The 22,366-nt window shown below is 38.1% G+C and overlaps 1 protein-coding gene across 3 annotated transcripts; it reads right to left on the bottom strand.

Annotated features, from left to right (window-relative positions):
* Window positions 1-507: 507 nt before the first annotated feature.
* RBM47 (RNA binding motif protein 47) lies at window positions 508-13,130 on the bottom strand. 3 transcript variants are annotated; one of them, XM_044680802.1, is made up of 4 exons: window positions 11,927-13,130; window positions 10,582-10,788; window positions 7,437-7,642; window positions 508-1,078 (listed from the first exon to the last, which is right to left on the bottom strand). In XM_044680802.1, exons 1-4 carry the CDS (start codon window positions 13,050-13,052, stop codon window positions 839-841), a joined length of 1,779 nt encoding a protein of 592 aa, XP_044536737.1. In that variant the 5' UTR covers window positions 13,053-13,130; the 3' UTR covers window positions 508-838. The 3 variants fall into 3 exon arrangements, with proteins under 3 accessions (XP_044536737.1, XP_044536738.1, XP_044536740.1); XM_044680803.1 differs by having other exon boundaries at window positions 10,582-10,785; XM_044680805.1 differs by lacking the exon at window positions 10,582-10,788.
* Window positions 13,131-22,366: the final 9,236 nt, after the last annotated feature.

Raw genomic sequence — 22,366 nt, 5'->3', positions numbered from 1 at the left:
GTGGAATAGTAAGCAATTTCTTCTTTGTTTCTAACAACTCCCTCACCAAACATCCATATTGTCCCATTTGGAGGATGAAGGTTAATGGAAAATGAGGAAGAGCAACAGTGAGTGGGAGAGGCAGAAATCTAAGAGACCTCTCAGAAATCTCAGACCACTTCTTCCTCGATGAAGGAGAGTCTGAATGTTTCAATTCTTGTCAGAAAGAGAATGTGTCCTAGATGGCTCCATCACTCCATTGGCCGGCACAAACACAGTGGCTTCACTCATCTTAAAATTGCACTTTCCAGGATTATTTTTAAATAAGGTACTCAGGGTTGTTTTGTTTTGTTTTTTTAAATAGCACTACCTTTTTTTGTATCTTTAAATATCGAATACATATTTTCAAAATATTACCTAGCTGCATGGATGTTCTTCTTAACATATAGTCAGTATATTTATTAAAGGCACTACAAAATAAACATCTCTGGAGTGCAGAAGTTAAGAAAATAACCTTCATACCGAAAATATAATTGCTAAAAAAACCTTTATAAACATACTATTGTATACACATTAAGTAATGGGTGATATTAAGGCATAGCAAGTGAAACTCTCTGAGAAATGTAGGCATACAGGCGCATTCACCTTAACAGTCACAAAAACTAGTGACTTCATGAGTATAAAATATTTCAACATTAATATCTGATACATTCTTCACTTTTAGGGTTTTTATATATATATATATATATATTTACTAAAAGTTCAAGCGTGCTCTTCTACAGTAGGTTCTTTCTTCATAAATAGTAAAGTGTTCCTTCAGTGGTTTTCTGTTTGTTTTCATGACCCCCCCTTACCAATCTCAGTATGTCTGGTAGACATCATGTATGGGAACCTGAATGGTAGCAGTAGGGAATGGCTGAGGTATATAGCCACCATAACCTCCATAAACGGCAGCTGCGGCTGCGGCGCTCTTCTGTATTGTGGCTAATGTGGCTGAGGCAGGAGCAGCGAAGGGGACATAACTGGCACCATAAATCCCAGCTGCAGGAATTCTCTGAACGTTTGGAGCCACTGTGTAGACTGGAGTTATCGGGCGTCCCTAAAGAATGTGGAGGGAAGAAAAAAAAAAAGATCTTGATTTAATTGTGATTGTGAACAGGTCTGTGGCACTGGGAGTAGAAACAAAACCAAAATGGAGTGAATAGAGCAGTGGATTTCCAGTAAAAAAGCTGGCTTTGAATATTTTGTTTTGGATTTTTTTTTCCTTCTGTTAATTTATAAATTGTGGGACCTTGGGCAAGTCACTTCCTGGGCTGATTCTCTTCATCTGGAAGACAGAGTATTGAATGAGGAGATATAGAATATGTATCAAAGTTGATGCATTTCATAAATTCTAGGGACCAATATTCTTATTGTATTTTATAAGCACTCCATTAAAAATTTAAATCTTTAAAACACAAATATTCTAAAAATAAATATTCTAAAAAACAATATTCTACTATACCACAAAGCGTTGTAGTAGAATATTGTGTATGCTTATATTATATATTGCATATAAACAATGCATGCATATATACATGTGTATATACTCAATAAAATATCGTACATATTGTATCTATAAATACAGATATAGTGAATCTAGAGAGACAGATACTATGTATATGATACCTATATTACTGCAGTGCTTTAAGACCTGTTTTAAAGGTTTTACTATGTGTGTTTATATCATGTAGATACAGAGAAACAGAAAGAGAGAAACTTCTAATAAGAATCAAAAAACTTTTAACATGGATATTAAATGGTTTTGGTTTGTGATAAACCACTACGCACATTTGCAACAACTTTTAAAATGTATATTCAGTTCCACAATGATGCTTATTTTAAAAAATGCATATTCAATGTGACAATAATTAGGGAACAATTCAAGTATAATATGAATTTCTCTTTTGCATATGTGTTGAGATTATAGAAATCTGTGCTGCCTCACAATACCTCAATCCTTCTGACCCATTTCCATTATCAAATTTCAAGCATTTTTCAAAGTAAAGTGCCATATGTGTTGTCTATCATCTGGTGCAGGAGGAGCTGTAATCAGAAGAAGGCTGTCATTTCCCCCAGCTTCTACCGTGGTCCAGGAGTTTTAGTCTGCTCTCTTGCCTTGACCTTTCAACTTTTGTCAGCAAAAAAGCCAAGCAATAGCCTCAGGCTATGGGCACGGTCACTATTTCTTATAACACTTACACATTTCTTCACCATTTAACACGTATACAATTGTACATCATTTTTATTTGGTTTCTGTCTTTTTCCCCCCTTCTTACTGTGTCATTGGCGAAGTTTTTTGAGTGCTGTGCTGCACCTCTATCCCTCATTTCCCCTATAGGCTGTGTTTTTTAATTCTATGATTTTACATAGTGTTAACATTTTAGGGATACATATTCGATTATATACTGAAGCAACTGTACGTTAGAAGACATTTAGAAAGTCATCACCAGAAACACCATCTTTCTGTTGGTAAATGGAAGTAAATATACACTCCGTGAGGTACAGACATAGCGTTTCTAACACTTGTTATGCCAGAGACATTTTGCAAAAAGACATGATGATGTAAAACTTTTTAAGTATGAGGATCCTTCTTTAAGGTTAAAAAAATATATAGGTTCTCACCCGGTAGCTGATAGCATCCCCCAATACAAATGATTTATCTGCCCCTTCCATCCAGATTTTATAGACTACAAGTTTGGGAGTAACTGCCCACTATAATCGATAAGTCTCCCTTCCAGTTCCAAATTTGATGGTCCAAGGAATCAACACTTTGCTAAGGTTTTGAAGTAGATAAAACAAAAACACAGAACTTAATAGAGAGGGTTTCATAGTTCATCCGGTCCAATTTGTACCTATCATTAATCATTAATCACTTCTACAATTCCTTCAATACTTGTTCATCCCACCTCTGAGAAGTCCTTCAGTGAACAGAAGGTCCACTATCTTCTCAGGCGTCCCATTTCACTTTTGGACAGCTCTAATTTGATGAAGGTTGTTTTGTTTTTTTAAATATCAAGATTAAATCCACCTTTTGGCAACTTTCAGCTCTGCCCTCAGTTCTTCCCTATAGGGTCAAAGAGAAGAAGTCTAGCTTCTCTTCCACAGGATGGATCTTCAAATACTTGAAGGCAGGGGTTATATATCTGCTCTAAGTCTTCTCTTCTCCATGTAAAATATCTCCAATTCATTCCATCAATCCTCATAAGACACATTCTTCGGTCTTTGCACCATGTTGGTTGCTGTCTTCTGTACATGTTCTAATTAAAAATTTTTTTTTCTCTAAAATATGTTGCCTAGAACTGAAGGATAAGAAATTGATATGACCCTCATTTTAGACATTGTGCTTCCCTTAATGAAGTCTGGCATAACATTAATTCTTAGCTGCAAAACCACACACACTCATTCTGAGTCCATTGCAACTCTCAGATCTTTTGCATTGAAACTTCTGACTTGTTAACCCTCATTTCCATCCTATATTTGTGAAAGTGATTTTTTTGAAGCCAACAACATTGCATTTGTCTTTTATCACATTTCACATTATTCAGTTTTTATTTATCTAGCTTAAGATCTTTGGGGGGGGGTTTGGATTCTGTCCATTCAATATATTAGTTATACATCGAAACTTCATGCCACATGTTCCTATGACTTCATTGCAACAAAAATAATGGGATAATCCACCTACTGGTCTTCTTTGAAGATGGTATCAACAATTTAATGATCAGTTTGGGGTTTTTTGCTCTTAAAAATTCTACTAGGACCATCATTTAAGTATACAACTTTCCATAAGTATATCAAGTTCCTCCTCATTCCAAACGACCCTTCATTCAGCAATTAAAGTATTTTTCCTAAAGTGCAGTTCCCATCATGCCTCATCCTCTACTCGAGGGGCTTCCTATTGCCTCTGGAATCAAATACAAAATGCTCTGTTTGGCATCCCAAGCTCTTAATAATCTACTCTCCTCCTACTTTTCCAATCATCTACACATTGCATACTCCACATTGCATACTCTTAAGATATCATGACACTGGCCTCTTGGTTGGTCCACTAACAAGACGCAACATTTTTTTTGCATTCTATTTGGCTGTCCCCCATGACTGGAGCACTCTCTTTCCTCTGTACTAACTACTGACTCCTGGCTTCCTTTAAGTATCAACTAAAACCCTACCTTCCTCACTCCATCTAAATTCCAGTGCCTTCCCTCTGTTAATTATTTCCCATTAATCTGGGGTTCTAGTTTGCTTTGTATATACTTATTTGTATGCTGTTTCCCTCTTTGGTGGAGAACTGGAGGAAAGAGCTGTCTTTTGCTTCTTTTTGTATCCCTAGCATTTGGGACAGTGCCTGTTACATAGTAAATCATTAATAAATGTTACTTGACTGAATGATGAGTGACCATTAAAGTTGGCTGAAATCTAGGGATACCACATCTATACTATTCTTCCATGACAGATGCTGTCACTACTCTTGTCAAAAAAAAAAAAAATCCAGTTAGTCTGGAATGATCTGTGCTTTATAAGGCCAAGCTAACTTTTAGTTATTATTGCTTACCTTTCTAAAGGCTCATAAACCACTCCTTTAGTAACATGGTGAATGGAATGCTGGGGGCTTGGAATCAAGAAGACCTGACTTTAAATTTTGCCTCGGATACTTTCTAGCTGTAAGGCTCTGACACTCAATCTATCTCAGCCTCAGTTTCCTCATCTGTAAAATGAGGATAAGAATAGCATCTATTTCATAGGCCTGTTGCAAGGACTAAAGGAGATAATACATGTCCAAACTTTAAAGTACAATACTAATTATTAATAATCCTACCCTTCCAAATTCCTGCTGGACATCCGCAACTGGGCATCCTCTTCACCCACAGGACACCTCAATGTCAGGATAGATTTGACAAATATTTACTAAGTGCCAGCTAAAGAAAGGTCTGTCCTCAAGTAGCTTATTTTTGAGGGAAATTAATTCATCTGCTGATAAGCAAATACAAGGTAACTCTGGGGAGGAGGGAACATTAGAAACTGGGGAAATCAGAAATGGCTATGCGTAAGAGGTGGCTTAAGAGCTCTGCAGAAAGCTTCAAAGAGAAGATGGAATGCATACCAGGTATGGGAGAAAGCCTGTGTAAAGAGAGGGAAAGCTGAGTTCAGAGGACAAGGGAAAAGTCCAGTTTGGCTAACACCGAGTTCATGAAGAATTATGTGGCATAATCCTGGAATGTTAGTTAGTACCAAATTGTGATGGCATTAACTGACAGGCTGAATGAATAGTTCATTTTTTCCTTGAGGCTATAATAGTCATTCAAAATTTGTGAGCAAGAGGACCATGGCTAGCCAGATCTGGGCCATAGGTACATTATTTTGACAGTGGTGTGAAAGATTTGCTGGGGAAAGGAGACACCAGAAGGAGGAAGAACAATGAAAAGGGTATTAAAATAGTTTGACTAAGAAGTGATGAGAGATCCAACTAGGGTAGTCACTGTGTGGATGATGGTTGCTTTGATGAGACCAGCTCCACCAGGATCTAGCTCCATCCACCATTGATTTTTAATCTATAAACTGATTTTCCAGTTCTACCTCTAAGCCATCTTTCTCCTACCTACATTTGGAAGATTGACTTAGGTAATCCCTCTAAAAGAAAAAGATGGAATGAACTAGGACAGACCAAATCTGTTCATTTAACTATTTGTTAACCTTGAATACCTAATCTTTCCCATAGGTGCTTCTGACATTTCAGACTTTGCCACCATGAATCTGCTGCCTTTTCATCCTGGAACATGTCTAACTTCATGTAGACCCCCCACCCCCTTCTCTGATTGAGGAGTTCCTTTTAAGTCCTGGATTTTAGGAATTGATCCAGTTTGGTCATTCTTTGTTTACTTTCTGACTGTGCTTCCAACTGTCTAGAATTTGCCAGCATTCCCTCTTCCCCCAAAACCTCTGCGTGGTTTAATCTCATTTGATCTCCATGACAACCCTGGGAGGTAGGTATTACAGTTGTTCCCGTTTTAGTTGAAGAAGCTAAGGACAAAGAAGAATCAAGTGACTTCCTTCCTGCAGCTAGTATCTGAGGCCAGATTTCAACAGTTCTTGAATTCAAGGCCCAGTGCTCTAGCCATTGTGCCACCAGCTGCCTCTGTGTGCATTCCATCATAAAAAAAGAACCAGGGGAACATTCTGGACCAGAAGTCTATAGAGATCCTGGCTCGGCCACTAACGAGTTGTGTGAATTCAATCTCTAAACCTCTCTCTTCAGTTTTCTCATTTGTCATAAACCAAAATCACACAGGCAGTGTTAGAGATCTAGTAACTCTTTAGGTTAAATATTAAGTCAAATACTTGTTGAATTAATAAATGCATGCTGTCTCCTTATATTCTTCCTCTCTTCACACAAATTCCTATTTTGGTATTCTCAGGGCTCCTCATTTGTAATAGAAACAACTTTCATAGCCTAGTTTAGAAAAACTAAGCAAAAGGTTGGGCATAATGGTTAGAGAATGAGTCTCATGGCAAGAAGGCCTGGATTCAAGTCTACCTCTTACACACACTGACTATTTGACTTTGGATACACAACCTCAAAATGGTCCAGAAGTTCTCAAAGACTAAATTTCAGATTAGTATTGTCAAAAAATAGCTTTTTAATTCCCTCCACCAATGAAATCACAACTTAGGTCTGAGATGGAAAGTAACGGGATACTAAGAAAAGGAGGAAACCTTACTAACAGTGGTTAAACAAAAGGAAATTAAACTAAGACTTCCCTTCCTAGGAGATCACATACCCAAGAGAAAAAGAAATATCCCGCAATTTGGGGGCAGTTTCTTGGATCACAGGAGCCCTCGAGACCCATAGTTCCTGGTAGATATGATTATCTGTCTGGTATATTGGATAGAGAACTATGCCTGGAGTCATGACAACTTGCATTCAAATCTAGCCTCAGGCACTTATTAATTATGTGGAGTAAATCACTTATAATTTCTGACTGCCTTAGTCTATAAAATGGACATGATAATAGTACCTACCATACAAGGTTGTTGTGAGGATTAAATGAGATATTTGTAAAAAATGCTTAGTACAGTACCTGGCACAGAACAGGTGTTTCAGAAATCTTCCTTCTTTCCCTTGACTACCCCTTCCCCTTTCTTCCCCTCCAGTAAAATTTGGAATACCAAATATTTGCCTGCCAAAAAATAAGTCTTAATATTAAAGCTATTATTCAGTATATCTATCAATGCTTCCTATAGTAGTGACAGTCTCCTAACACCAGGAACCTGTGTTTAAAATTAATATGGCTGACTTTACCTTATTGTGGGCCACAGAGTTCTGGGCACATAAGGAACTCAGTACCTAACAATACACAAAGAAATAGCGGAAGGAAATACATGTCCCACAAATTTCCAAGACATAAGAATAAGAACCTTACCTGGAAAGGCGGAGGCGTGGAAACAGCAGGCATGACGGCGGCAGCAGCAGCAGCGGCAGCAGCAGCAGCAGCACTGGCTGGGTCTGGTTGTACTGCTATGGGGTTGATCATATGTTCCATTGTATGGATTTTGCCATCTTCCAGCATCTTGGGAGCAGGGGCAGCCTGAAACATGGAATACTGGGCCCCAATAGCAGGGATTGCCACTAGAACAAGATTAGGAACGGGGAAAACCAAACTGATTAAGATTAATAGACTTGTTCTATGGGGCAAAATCAAACACCCAGCTAGAAGTTCCCACAAGCTGAGAAATGATCCATCTAAATAATAACGTTCAATATGGAGTAATTTCCTTCATCTCTATAGTAGGAGGGGGCCTCCTACGTTCTAACGAAATAGGGTCTAAATTGGAAACTGGCCAAGATCTTGAGATCTAGACTAGACATTAGAAGAGTGAGCAGCCACCTTCATTATCACTTTATCACCAGTAGACCTGCAGCCTTTCTTGGCTTCATTGTCTTTTAAGAGGCAAGAAAGGATAGGGTTTCATGACAAAACTTAGAGGAAAAGATTCATGTTCTTAGCTCTACCTTTGATATTTAATCTAGACTACTGAAATACAATGTGTAGCATTAAAATATAGTAATCTTTTAGGCAATGATTTCATGATGCTTTCTGAATGAATCACCCAACTCACAAGTCTTTTTATTGGGTGTAAAGATAAAGGTATTTCAATCAAAGTTTCAGAAAGCTAGCAATATTTCCTGAATGTTTACTTGGTGGAACCCTGTGAGGAGACAATAAGAAAACACCCTGCCCCTAGCTTGGTGGAGACTACAGTATAGTATAGGGAGTTGAAATGTATAGATGAAGAAGTTATTTTCTATGAATGATTATTTTCCCAATTATAAAAGTGTTTAAGATATAAATTGATTTTTAAAAAGAATATGAATTTTACTAAAGCAAAGAAATTTGTAATTTATATATAATTTGCTAGAATTTGCTTCTACTTATCTACACACATACACACAAAATGATAAAGAGCTATGCAGTGCCTCAAGCTGTTAAAATGAATGGAGTGATAGACAAAGGAGTTCAAGGAAGTGTTCAAAGGTTAGTCACTGAGGGAGAAAGAAAGGGGAAACTACTCTGAAAGAACTTATAACTCTAAAGGCTCTGTTTCCCTTTCATATTATTGAAAACTGGAGAATCATCAAGAGGTCATGCTATGCCATTAAAGACATTCATCTTTCACAAGATACTAAATTCTTTCATCAAGCCTTGCCCCCAAATTAGATGTTGGCAGTTAACTAGCTCACCTTTTATTAGGCAATTCTGCTCATCTTTATCATTTCCAGATCCCTAATGAAGGTGATTAGTCTTAAGAGGGGAGAAAAGAAGAGCCCTGGCTTGAATGCCATCTTTTCTAAGATGGACAGGCAGAACACATAGAGAGCACACCTTTTAAAATACAAAATGCTTTTCTTGATAAAAAGAAGCACAGAAGATGAGAGAAAACTAAGGCTACCCAGGACTTTAAATAGTTTACTTGGGACCTTTTTAGTTATCAGTTCACTGCAATTTCTTCTGCAGGACTCTGAACATTATTTTATGCAGCTGAAGGCTATACTATATCTCTCTATCCATTCATCTATCCATCCATGTATCTATCCATCTATCCATCTATCTATCCATCTATCTATCTATCTATCTATCTATCTATCTATCTATCTATCTATCTATCTATCTATCTATCTATCTATCTATCTATCTATCATTTTATCTTTTCTGTCATAGACCATTACATTTTTGCCAATTATAAGCAGGAATCTCCTTCCCAGGAAGTAGAAGACAGAACTTGTGAAACCTGGGTCAGTTTCATGCACACGGAGGAGAGACAGGAGAATCCTTACATGAAAGGTTTAGTTTAACACTTGCTTCACAACGTGAATGATATTTAGATGGAGATCTGGTCAGAGAAGCTCTCTGTTCGCAGAAAGGATCTTGTGTACAACAAATTACCTTTATATCTCTTTAAAGAGAACCTCTGGAATTAGGCAAATACTTTCTTCTTTTATGGGCCAATCCAAGACTCTAACCAAAATGCAATGGTCTCCTTTGGTTCTATCATATTTGGGTAAAGTTTGTAGAATTCTGAGCCATGGATGGATTAGATATGAAAGGTGTTTACCCTTTTGAGGGTAAATCCTTTAGTGAAAATAATCCTCTCAAGCAATCTTCAGTTTACACTTGGTGAGCCAAGTAGGGCATCAAACAGAAATATGGAGTAACTCTGCTACTAACACCAAATCATTGACAAAGACGTGTGTGTGTGTGTGTGTGTGTGTGTGTATACACACGTGCGTGTATAGACACACACACACGTACATATCTGTGGTGGATGTATTGTACTGATGTTTTTCCTATATTCACTTGGAGTGTAAGCTTCTTGAGGGGGCAGTGATGTTGATGTTTTCTCTTTCCCTTGAATTTTCCACAGCACCCAATGCCCAGCTCTGCAGAGGGTAGTTGATTAATAAGTCACAAAAACTGAGGACTATTTGAGAAACAATGTCATGGAGCTCCTGAGGAGTTGGCAGTGTTTATTGGGATCCACTGGCTTGACTTTTTACCTGTATCCTCACTACTTGGCTGGACTTAAAAGAAGGGGGTGTTGTAACTAAGGCTGACACTTATTAGATGGTGACGCAGAAATTGTAGTGTCTAATATTTCACTTCCATGACATTTCTAGATCGCTAATTCATTAAGGCCATAATTACAAAGGAGAGGTGGAGGCCCTGACTACTGAAGTAAGAGCTTCCACCCTCTCTACCAACTCTTCTAGCAGATTTAAAGTGTCACAGGAGAGAAAGGAATTTCCCTTGGTCACATACAGCCCAATCAACTCTGTCCAGTCTCTCTCCACAGAGGGCAAAAGGTCTCACCATTGGTGAGTCCATCAGGTTATCCAATACTGGGAAACACAAAAGAGCTGAAGCATCTACCTCTGTTGACTATATCTAAGAAACCCAAAAGGCACCTATTTGCCTATATCCAAGCCTAAGAAAGGCTTAGGTTCAATTTAAAGAGAAGTCTGTGGTTTTGGCTGAATGGACATGGCCCATCCTTCAGATTTATACTGACCTGTACCGGGTTTAATAGGAACTGGATTGACAGCAGATAATTCCAAATTCGGTACAAGCTCATATCCTTTTTCTTGCTGCTTTCCTTTCCCTTCATGATATCGGCTATATATGCCACGGCCTGCAGAGTATCCCCCGAGGTAAGATCCCCTAGGGCCCGGTGCTCTGTTGCCAGCTGCACCTCGCCCTCGGCCTCTTACGCTCCCTGCTTATAGAAACAACACAAAACTGGGATGAATAATCACGAGTGACAGTGCCAGGAGGCAGAGCTTCACAAATCTGAAGACTCCAAGTATCCTGACATTTGGCTATTTACAAAAAGAGTCAAAATTGCCTGTGCTAAAACCTTCTACTTTCAATGAAGTATTACAGATGCCCAAAAGAACTTCCTATTCCTGAGTGAAATTACTATATAAATAATTTTTCAATCAACCTGAAAAGTAAATACAATGTGTTTTAGTGCCATTTAAAGCTACTGAAGCTTACAACTGCACTAAGATTTTGGGGTCTGGCTGTCTCTCTCATTCATATATTCTATCTATATAGTCACAACTCTTGGCCTATTAAGAATATACCATGTCAATGTATGACATTTCCATCATTGAGATGCCCATTAAAACTCAGCACCTTTAAGACTTCTATCTTACAAATTGGAGAAATCTAGGCAACCAAATCTACAGGCATGGAGTATCTGGTAGACTTGGGATATGACATCCTAAGGAATGAAGCAAAAATGTGATTTCAAATTTGGGTTAAACTCCTGGCTCCACTAACTAGCTCTGTGGACTCGAAGAAGTCATTTGATCTTTCTTAGCCTCAGTTTCTCCATCTATTATGTAGAATGATAATACCTGAATTACCTACTCTATATATGATTGTGTTGTGAGAATCAAATTTAATGATGCTTGGTAAAGCCTTCTGTAAAGTATCATGTAAAAATGAATACAGGCAACATGACACAATGGATTGGCTCTGGAGTCACAGAACATGGGCTTAAAATCTGTTTAATTCTGGGCAGATCATTTAATCTTTCTGGGTCTCAATTTTTCAACCTATAAAAATGGAGGGTTACACTAAATTCCCTTTGAGTCCCTTTCAACTCTTAATTTTACTTTCTAAGCTGACAGTAATGAGTTCTATGCTTTATAATGACTACTAAGGCAGATGAAGACGGCTTAAGTTCTGACAGAGATTGATCAAAATTAGTATATTTTGAAAAAAAGCACTCCATGCATATTACAACATACAATTGAAGCAAATTGATGGGCTAGAAAGTGATGATTAAGGGAATGCAATGAATGATTCCTTGGGTTAATAAATAAAAATGCCCCAAAGAGCTAACTTACCTTTCACAAAATAATCTCTGTTGGGCCCAATGAGAGCATTGTAGGGATAGCTATAGTAGGCCAAGGTATAGGGATCGCACGAGTAAACATAGTTAGGCTGCTGGGGTGTGACTTCTGCTGCCACGCTTCCTTTGGCCGCCTTCTGATAGCGTGTGTATTGCTCTTTGTCTACCGGTTTGGCCAAAGTAACCTCAAGACACGAGCCTTCAAGTTCGGTGCCATTGAGGCTGTTCATGGCATGCACGGCGTCTTCCCGGCTGGTGAAGTGAACAAATGCATAATCTCGGATCTTTTTGACTCGTTCTACACACCCAGGATTAAACTGGCCAAAGCTCTTTTTGATCGTCTCCTCGGTGGTTTCGATCATCAGGTTCCTCACGTACAGGATCTTAACGGTCTCCATGACATCTTCGTCAACATCTATCTCTGGCTCTGCCCAGTCCACCGCGATCTGGTGCCCCCACAGCTGGATCCTTCCAGGCATGAGCTTCCTCCTGGCCATGGCCGCCGCCCGGTGGCTCTCGTACTCGACGAAGGCAAACCCTCTGTTCTTCATCTTGTCCGCGGCACTCGCGTACACGATCACGTCGAGAACCCCTTCGGTCACCTTCGAGATCTCTTCCAGGATCTCCTCTCTCTTCTTCATCTTGGGGATGCCGCCGATGAACAGCCGGCAGTTGTCCACACTGCAGCAGACCCCGAGAAGTCGACCCGGTCTGATTTCATAATTGTTCAGTTCCCTCACGGCCCGCTTGGCCTCGTGCTTGTGAGTGTACATGACGAAAGCGTAGCCGCGGTTCTTCCCATCAAAGTCCATCATCAATCGCATCTCGTAGATACGCCCGACGGACTCAAACACCGGCACCAGCTCGTCTTCGTACACGTCTCGGGGGATCTTCCCGACGAAGACCTCGCAGCCGCGTGGGGGGTGCAGCCCCTCCCAGCCTGGGGGAGGACCGCCGTACTTGCGCTGACCATTCTCCTGTATCATACTATAGCCCGTACGCTCCATGAGAGCCAGCAGGGCAGCCTCATTAGGCGCCCCGGCTATCCCTTCGGGAGCTTTGGCGGCCGACACATTGGTGGAATCGTTGCTCATTGTTGTAGCGGAATCTTCTGCTGTCATTATGTCAAAATCATTCAAAATTTGGTGAAATCTGAAGGAGAAAAGAAAAGGGATTATAATACATTCTTTTAATTTTTAGTTTAGTTTTTTTTTTTAACCATTTCTTTCCATCTTAGAATTAATACTGTATTTGGTTCCGAGGCAGAACTGCTACAAGAACTAGGCAGTGAAGGTTGCCCAAGGTCATACAGCTAAAAAGTATCTGAGGGCAATTTTGAACACAAGCCCTCTTTATCTCTAGGTCTGGCTCTCAATCCATGGAGCCACCTAGTTGACGTCTTTTATACATTCTTTTTTTTGTTTTGTTTTGTTTTGTTTTGAACCCTTACCTTCTGTCTTGGCTCCAAGGAAGAAGAGTGGTAAGGGCTAGGCAATGAGGGTTAAGTAACTTGCCCAGGGTCACACAGCTGGGAAGTGTCTGAGGCCAGATTTGAACTTAGGATCTCCCGTCTCTAGGTCTGGCTCTCAGTCCACTAGCTGTCCCTTTTATACATTCTTAATAAAGTTAGGACTGCAATTTTATGTCTTAAAAGAGTCACATGTAACAATCTTAGCTGAAAACCAGTTTTAAAACTACAAATATTCAAAATACACATTTAAAAATTTTTAAATTAAATACAAATATTTATATATAAAAATTATAAAAATATTTAAAAAACAAAACTAAGGGACACATTTATAAATACGATAACTTCAAAGAGCCAAATTATTGCATTAAAAAAGGGAAATTATTTGATAATAATTGTAATATTTCAGCAACTGGTAAAAAAAAAAAAGAACTACTCTGGAACAGAACAATATCTATTTTAAATACTGTTCCCCCTAAATTCTGACCAGACCTAATATTTCCTTGATGTAAAAGGAGCTCCCAGAACTCCCACTATTAGTGCAGATTGGCACCTTCTTTGAAATTTAAGTTTTAAGAGTTTCCTGGAAGACTGGTATGTTTAATGATTTGCCCAGGGTTAAATAGCCAATACATATCTGAATACTGTCAAAGGGAAATATTCCTCTTGCAAAGGCAAAACCAATTCTAATTCACTCTCTGTCCCACATGCCTGAAATGCTCCCCCTAATCATCTTTGCCTCTGGCATCACTGGCTTTCTTCTAGCCCCAGCTAAAATCCCACCTTCTACAGGAAGCCATTCCTAATTTCCCTTTGTTCTAGTGCCCTCCCTCTGCTGAGTATTTCTGACATATCCAGCATAGCGTATTTGTACACAGTTGCTTGCCTGATGTATCCCTCATTAAATCGGGAGCTCCTTAAGGGAAAGAACTATCTTTTGCTTTTCTCCTCAGGGTGACACAACACAGTGCCTAGCACAAAGTAAATATGCAATAAATATATATTGACATGACTGTTCATATCATCTGACACCATAATACCAGACTTGAGAATATACTGAAAGAAGGTCAGGGATAGAAATATTCATAGCAACTCTTTGTGGTAGCAAAAAAAAAACACACACACACAAAACAAAACAAAACAAAACAAAACAGAAACAAAAATGGGTGCCAATTGACTTGAATAATGGCTGGGCAAAGTGTGGTTTATAAAAGTAAGGGGATGCTATGCTTCCTTAAAAGATGGCTATAGAAATCTAAAGAAACTTGGGAAGATCTCGATGGAGCGATGAAAGCAGAAACAAGAGAACACAATGATCTTGTAAAAGAAAATAATACTAAAATCCTCTAGCACTCAGATCGATGCAATAAGTAATCTTATTCTAGAAGGTTAATGATGTCACATCTCTCCCCTTGGTGGAGAGGTAGCCGACTAGAGATGTGGAACATGATGTATGCTGTCAGGTAAGAAAATGTGTGGCTCCTTTTTGTTTTAGTGATACTTCTCTATTACAATGGCAGGGGAAACTGTAGAGGGATGAGTGCGAGGCATGAGTCTATTGTGGGTAATGAGAAACGAGAGCAATATCTAAAATGCACCAAAAACACTGGAAAAGAGATGGAAATGTTCAATGTTTTTAAAAAGAAGGCTGGAAAACAGAAATAAAAGTTGATAGGTTTAAATAGGGCAGAAGGAAAGAAATCACCTCAAATTTCCAATTCTAGAGGAAGTCACCATAAAATGGCTGCAACCAGAATTGGAATCTGGTGGTGACTGTTAACCTAACTTATACTTAGGACCAAATGAAATATTCATCACTAAGTGGTTAGTAGAACTTCTTGTTCTTAAGGGAGTTAAGTGTATTACACACATTTCCTAAATAAATAATATACTATCCTCCACACTGTCGACAGGGCTTTGATATATAAAAATTCCATAAAACTCGGGGCCATTACAAGAGGGGGGCATCTGAAAAAATGAATGACTCCCTCCTCCATCATGATTGAAAACCCTTTTTTTCCTGCCATCTGTCTACACAATGCACTATTGTATTAAATATTATGTTAAATATAGGGAAACCAGGGGATAGCTGGGTGGCTTGGTGGATTGAGAATCAGGCCCAGAGGCGGGAAGTCCTGGGTTCAAATCTGAATCGGACACTTCCTAGCTGTGTGACCCTGGGCAAGTCACTTGACTCCCATTGCCTAGCCCTTACCACTCTTCTGCCTTAGAAACAATATGCAAAGTTAAGGGCAAACAAATAAATAAATAGACAAATAAATGAATGAATGAATTTTTGAAAATGGAACCCCCAAAGTCCTAGCGCAGTATTAAACTATTAAAGCTGAAAATAAATATCCTGGTAGTATGTGTTCTCGGGAATACATACCTGGATGCCCTTCTAGACATATGAGTGATGTCTTTAATGTCATCCCTCAAATCCTCCAAAGAAGAACAATACAATCAATGAAACCATCTTTCTCGGAGCCTTGGTAGAATAGATTACAAATCTATATAACAATGATGCCTTAGGCTTAGACAAACATAAAAACTATCAACTAAATAAAATTCTAAAGCATTTAAAATTTTGCAAGATATTTTAGATACATTTCTTTATTTGAGCTTTATATAACACTATATAGTATCACAGGTACTATTCTCCTTTTTTATAGAGATGAGACTCAGAGTTTAAATGACTCACCTATGATCACATAGATACTAAGTGCCCAAGGTTGTGCTTGAACCCAGATCTTAGTTTGATCTAGCATTCTGCTCACTACTTATGCTGTCTCAAGAGCAAGAGAGAACATAATTGAAAGATTAATGTGAGCTAATGTAATAATGTGGAACAATTATATGAAATGGTTTAAAATATAATTGAGGGTTAAGGATGACTAGGAAAAAAAACAGAACTCTATCCACAACCCTTTGGGTTTTTGTTCTTTCTACTCTTCAATTTTTAATTATATTGATTTGACCTCTTTCCTGGCATTTTGGATAAAAAATATCTTCGATACTAAAAATGTCTTAAGGCTACAAAAATTTTTTTCCCCACAGCTTTGTGTATCTCCTGAAAGAATTAGCATAATGAAAACGGCACTCATGGCCCACCTTCAAGTTATCTGAAATCCCAGGCACAAGGTCCTCCTGCAAAGCTTTTTTTGGGGGACAATGTCTACTCTTCACAATCAATATACTCTTTCTTCAACAACACATAATGTGCTACTGTGGAGCAGTAAGTGTTCACATTTCCATAACAAGGTCAGGATAGGGAACCCCTTATCCTCAAAGAACTAAGATGCCACAACTAGAAACCATGTAGGATGCTGCCAGATACAAATCGAAATAAGCATTTCCTGAAGGGCAGAGGAAAAAGGGAAAAAAAAAACACATTTGTTTTTTTGACTTCAGATAAAATCTGCGGAGGTGATAGGATCCTGCCAGGGATGGCCCCTTAATCTTGGACCTGGCACAGTTGGTGAAAAAATCCTACAGAAATACTCCAACACTACACAAATTAATTCATTAAACATATGTCACAGGCTTTGAGTTTTAAAACAGGTTAGTCTTATCTGTACAGTGTACAAGATAAACATGCTCCTCCTTCCTTCCAACTTCACTAATTATGTCAGTACTATCACCATTTTACCCAGTGTCCCATGTTTGAAACCTCATTGTTATCTTTGAATTTTAACTCTTCCTCACCCAAGATATTCAATCAGTTGACTTCAATTTAATAAGCATTTATTATTATATAAGCATATCCCATATGACTTTAACCTAGTATGTGCTTAACCAGTATTTGAACTAAATCATTTATTAAGTCCTTTCAAACCAGCGCCATATTCCTTCCTCTCTAAGCCTTCATCTGTCAATTCCAAACCATCTTTTAAAGCAAATGTCACCGCCTCTAGGAAACCTTTAGTGACCTTGTCCCTTTTGGACTCCAGGTCTCCATCCTTTTGCACTGGCTGGCTGTCCCTCATGCCTAAAATGAACTCCCTAATCACCACAACCTCACAGGATTTTTCTCTTCATTCAAGACACAGCTCAAACACCACCTTCTCCATGAAGCCTTTCATGATTCACCCAACTCCTAATGTGCTTTCTCTATCCTTAGTATTTATTCATTTTATCCTGAAACTATTCTGAAAATTCTTATTAATATACTTATTGCTTTCCTCCATTAGAATGTAAGCTCCGTGCAAATAAGGAGTGTTTCATTCTCTAGGTTTAGATCCTCAGGATCTCTTGATGGTTTAAGAGTTGTAAACTTCACGAGGTCAGGGATCATATCAATAGGAAAAAAATTTTTTTTGATAGATATAGATTTATTTGGTGTCTATTCTGTGTATGAATCACTAGGAATTCTGAAATGTTCTCATGGAGATTCATTTCTCCAGTTTCATCTACTCTGTATCTCTCCCAGTGTGTACAGAGTAAGGGCTTAATAAACATTTATTGAATTGAATATAAGAATGATGGCACCCTGTAGATTTCTGTACATGCTTTCTAGCATAGCAAAGTCAATATCTGTACATGTCAACTTTCTAACTGCAAAAGATAATGTAGGGGGCAGCTGGGTAGCTCAGTGGATTGAGAGCCAGGCCTAGAGACAGGAGGTCCTAGGTTCAAATCCAGCCTCAGACACTTCCCAGCTGTGTGACCCTGGGCAAGTCACTTGACCCCCATTGCCCACCCTTACCACTCTTCCACCTATGAGCCAATTCATAGAAGTTAAGGGTTTAAAAAAATGATAATGTAGTTAATTTTGATTATATAAAATGAAAAAGCTGTATATCTAGTATCTCTAATAAGGAACAGTTATGCAACATACACTAATCAATAGACATTTATTAAATATGATGAATATTAAAAAGTGCATGGAAAGAATATGAACTGATGCAAAGTGAAGTAGGCAGAACTAGGAAAGAGCCACACAACTACTGTAATGATGTAAGTGGGAAGAGAAATAACAACTAAAGTTGAAGTTAAATGCTGTGAAATTAAGGCCAAACAGCCCCAGAAGAGATAAGATAACCCCTTCCCTTCTTTGTAGGTAGAACATAATTATGGTTATGGAACACTAGAGATATCAGGAACTTTTAGATATCTTGGTAAGTTTTACTAAATTGTTTCGCCCCTTCTGGTTTGTTATAAAGAATGATTCTTTGGGAGGGGAAGGATAGAAGGTTACATTGGAAAATGTAGATGTAAAAACACAAAATATCAATAAAAATTTTTTTTAAATTTTATTTCATAAGATTAATTCTCTAGAGAGCAAGCAAGATATATATATGTATGTATGTATGTATGTATGTATGTATGTATGTATGTATAGTAGCTGACAAATACTCTCATTATCTTTGTGTCTTCAGTGCCTAGCACAATACTGGCCACATAGTAGGGGCTTTGAAAAATTCTTGAGTTGATTTTAATGATTCAACCTGTTGTTTATTTGATAAACCTTGGAGTAAGTGAGGGATCAGAGCCAAATCAGCTATGAGTATATCACAACAATTTAGTTTGAATGGACCTTCCCAACACATCTCTTGATATGAGCTAAAAATGGCTTACCACAACCACAAGGCTGCTCAGATTAAATCATTGTTTGCTCAACAAAATCTTCTGAGAGCACTTCATTTTCATCTTGTCATAGAAATATAAAAATATCAATACCTTTTCAAGCCAAACAATGATCTCGAACAGCCAGATTTTTTCTTTCCTTTTAGTTCTAGTTAAGATTTGCTTTATTAAAGCAATAAATGGGTTTAGTTTATATTTGAAAAGCAGATCAAGAGCCTAAGTTTTCCAGGCTGAACTAGCTTACTATTTGCTTTTGATTAAAACTTCAACTTTAACAGCACTATGATATCTCAGAAGGACATTTCTGGCACTGGAAGAATTTTCCAACATTTACTCCTCCTTTGCATGTAGTCGGAAGACAGGGTAGCTTTCAGTTCTGGTATTATTCAAATGTGCCTATTACTACATAAAAACTAGTTTTTATTTCTTGGAAAAATCTGGGTTTCTCAGAGATAGTTCCTCATTTGTTACTTAACTGACGAAGCCTAAAGGAACATATTAATTGACCTCAACTAAATTGGCTTCTCTTCTTTCTACTCTCTTATACTTTTGGCAAGAGGTAATTCTATTGTTGGGGGTTTTTGTTTTTTTACTTAATTAAGAGCTTTGCTTTGACATTCTGAATCAACACCATATGAAATGTCAGTATTTTTCTGGTACCTTTATTCTTTAAGTAGAGCAATGCACAAATCACAACGCTGTTTAGAAAACTGAACAGCTAACATCACCCGAAAAAGCCCCAAATCTGTGTTTTATGTAGCTAGCTCTGAAAAAGGGGTAGAGTCAAAAGAGCAAGGCATCAAGAGACCCATCTCTTCAATATAAACCAGAATTGGATCTTTAAGACCCCTCCCATCTCTAACTCTGTGATTCTATGATGTTGAGAATAATGGGTGTCGTGTACAGAAAATGGAACTATTTTATGAAGCAATGAATACTGCCACAACCCTATAAAAGTATCAAAGAACAACCTTGGCAGACCTAACCTTGCCCGTTTATCTCACTGCCTGGTGCCAAGCTGACACCGCCCATTAGAATAAACAGCTAAGTGAATACTCCCACAAATAGGCAGGCCTCTGGCACTGGGTCATTTTTATTACCTTAGGGTTTTCAAAGTGAAAAAGAGTACAGCTCAAAATGGAGGTAAGAAGGATTAAAATACAGAACATTTTAGCTTAAGTTCAAAATAGTTAACTAAAAGGTCTTTCTTTTCTGAGTAGAAATCTGGTTCAAACGTCATGCCGGCAATTTAATTCTCTCTCCTAAAAGTACCTCCCTAGGGATAAAGGACATTGGAGTGATGGCCTCTGGAGGTCGACAAAATCCAAATCAGCTTTTCCCAGAGTCTGTTTAAATGCTTGTGTCTTTTACAAAATGATTTTAGGGTTTTTTTTTGGACTCCCATCTTCTGACAGTTCTAATTTGAGAATAATTCAAGAAAAAAAATAATCCTTACATTGTTTGGTTTATACAGAATATTATTCATTCAATAAGCTACAATGCTTGATAAACAAATGTGAAATCAAATAACTTAAATTTCCTAGATGTTATTTTTATTTTATTTTAAATATATATCTAAAGATGATGGGCTCTGTTTGGTAGTTCCCTTATTGATTCCAAACACATAAACACATAAACTGGTTGACCATACATAGTGAGTATGTCTGTCTTCCCCAATTATTAGGACTAGGCAGAAGAGATTTTCCAGGGTAATAATAGTAATTCACATTTATAGAGAGAGATTTAAAGAATATAAACTTTTGCCTAGATGATCTCATTGGATTCTGAGGATTACAGCATTTTTATTTGGTGCTACTACTATGCCTACCTAGATATGAGGTAGGTCATACATCCAGTACTTTTTTGTGGCAGGATTTCAACCCAGGTTTTTTCTAACTCCAGGGACTTTGCTCTATTTACCAGACCATACTGACTTTCATTCATACAAAGTAAATAGGAGGTGGCACCTGAGCTCTGGTTTGGAGGAATTCTAAAATGCAAAGGTGAGGAGGAAGTAGGTTTCATATATAGGGGACCACCCAAAATAAGGCACTTAAGCAGAAAATGAACTGTCCTTTAAGAGGAAACAGTCCTCTCTAAGGTCCCAGAAGGATGATGCTTTTCAATGGAGAAAGGAATAAACCTATGGTGATGAAATCATGGATTAAAAAAAACATACTTATGCAATATCAGTTCCAAGATAGAAGAGTGGTAAGTGCTAGGCAATGGGAATTAAGTGACTTGCCCAGGGTCCCAAAGCTAGAAAGGGTTTGAGGTCACATTTGAGCCCAGGACCCCCTTCTCTACCTCCTGAGCCACCTCACTGCCCCCAAATCTTGGATTCTTGAAGAATTAATACGTCAGTATTTCAGTAAGTTCTAACAAGATCCTTCAACTTTATTCTTTCTCTTTTTACTAGGATTGTTCTGGGAGGTAGATGGGAAGAACTAAAGAGAACATGGCCAGTATAATTCATAACTAGATAGTCAGCTCCTTAATAATCTAACATTTGCCATTCTCATATCCCAAGACGACACATTGCCAATGGTGGTGGTGTTATCTGTATGCTGCACTGTGGCTAAGTCTAGTACATGACCTTTGTCATCTGTCCTTGAGTTGTTTTTGCCACTGTGTCTTTTGGACCTGACTGTCTCTGTACTTTTTTCTGTCATATTTTTACATCTGCAAATGTAAAGGATAACCCAAAGAGTCCAGGCTGCATTATTACTTGAAAGGATACACTCGGCTCTCAGCAATATTACAAAATAGAGCCCCCCCTCGCCCTTCTCTGAGGGGAGAAAAGACAATAAAAAAGGATAAATAATATTCATAAATCAAAGGATTTAGAGCCAGAAGACACCTTAGAGATACAGTCCCTTCATTCTATAGAGGATGAAGTGAAAGTTTCGAGACTCTAAGTGACTTACCACACAGCTAGGAAATGCTAGAGCTGGGATTTCAGTCTCGATCCTATTTAACTGACTTTTAAAAACTACATAATACTTATGAATGCAATTCTTCAATGATATCATTGAATTAGGTAGGCAGGAGAGTTGGCAAGTTAAAAACTGAGAATAAAGTTCCCATAAAAAACTCAGCCACTGAGAACTAAGGACTTTTTATTAAATAAGCCAAGGCACCATTGATCACAAACCAAGCTGAGCCTGGTGTCAATAGAATTTGGTCCTCTTCATAAAGACCTCCTGAAGGGAGGGAGACAACACGAATCATGTAACGTTGGAAAACTTATGTGTAGATTTGTTAATGGAATAAAATAAAGAAAAAAAATTTTTAATTATAAAATAAAGTTCCCCTCAAGTAACATCAGTGCTGGGACAGTGGATGATCCTGTGTAAAATGCTCCAGCTGGTGGACAAGAGC

This window comes from Gracilinanus agilis, chromosome 6, assembly GCF_016433145.1.
Source record: "Gracilinanus agilis isolate LMUSP501 chromosome 6, AgileGrace, whole genome shotgun sequence".
Taxonomy (NCBI): domain Eukaryota; kingdom Metazoa; phylum Chordata; class Mammalia; order Didelphimorphia; family Didelphidae; genus Gracilinanus; species Gracilinanus agilis.
The sequence above is the reverse complement of the archived record's forward strand: the minus strand, read 5'-3'. Positions and strand labels throughout refer to the sequence as shown.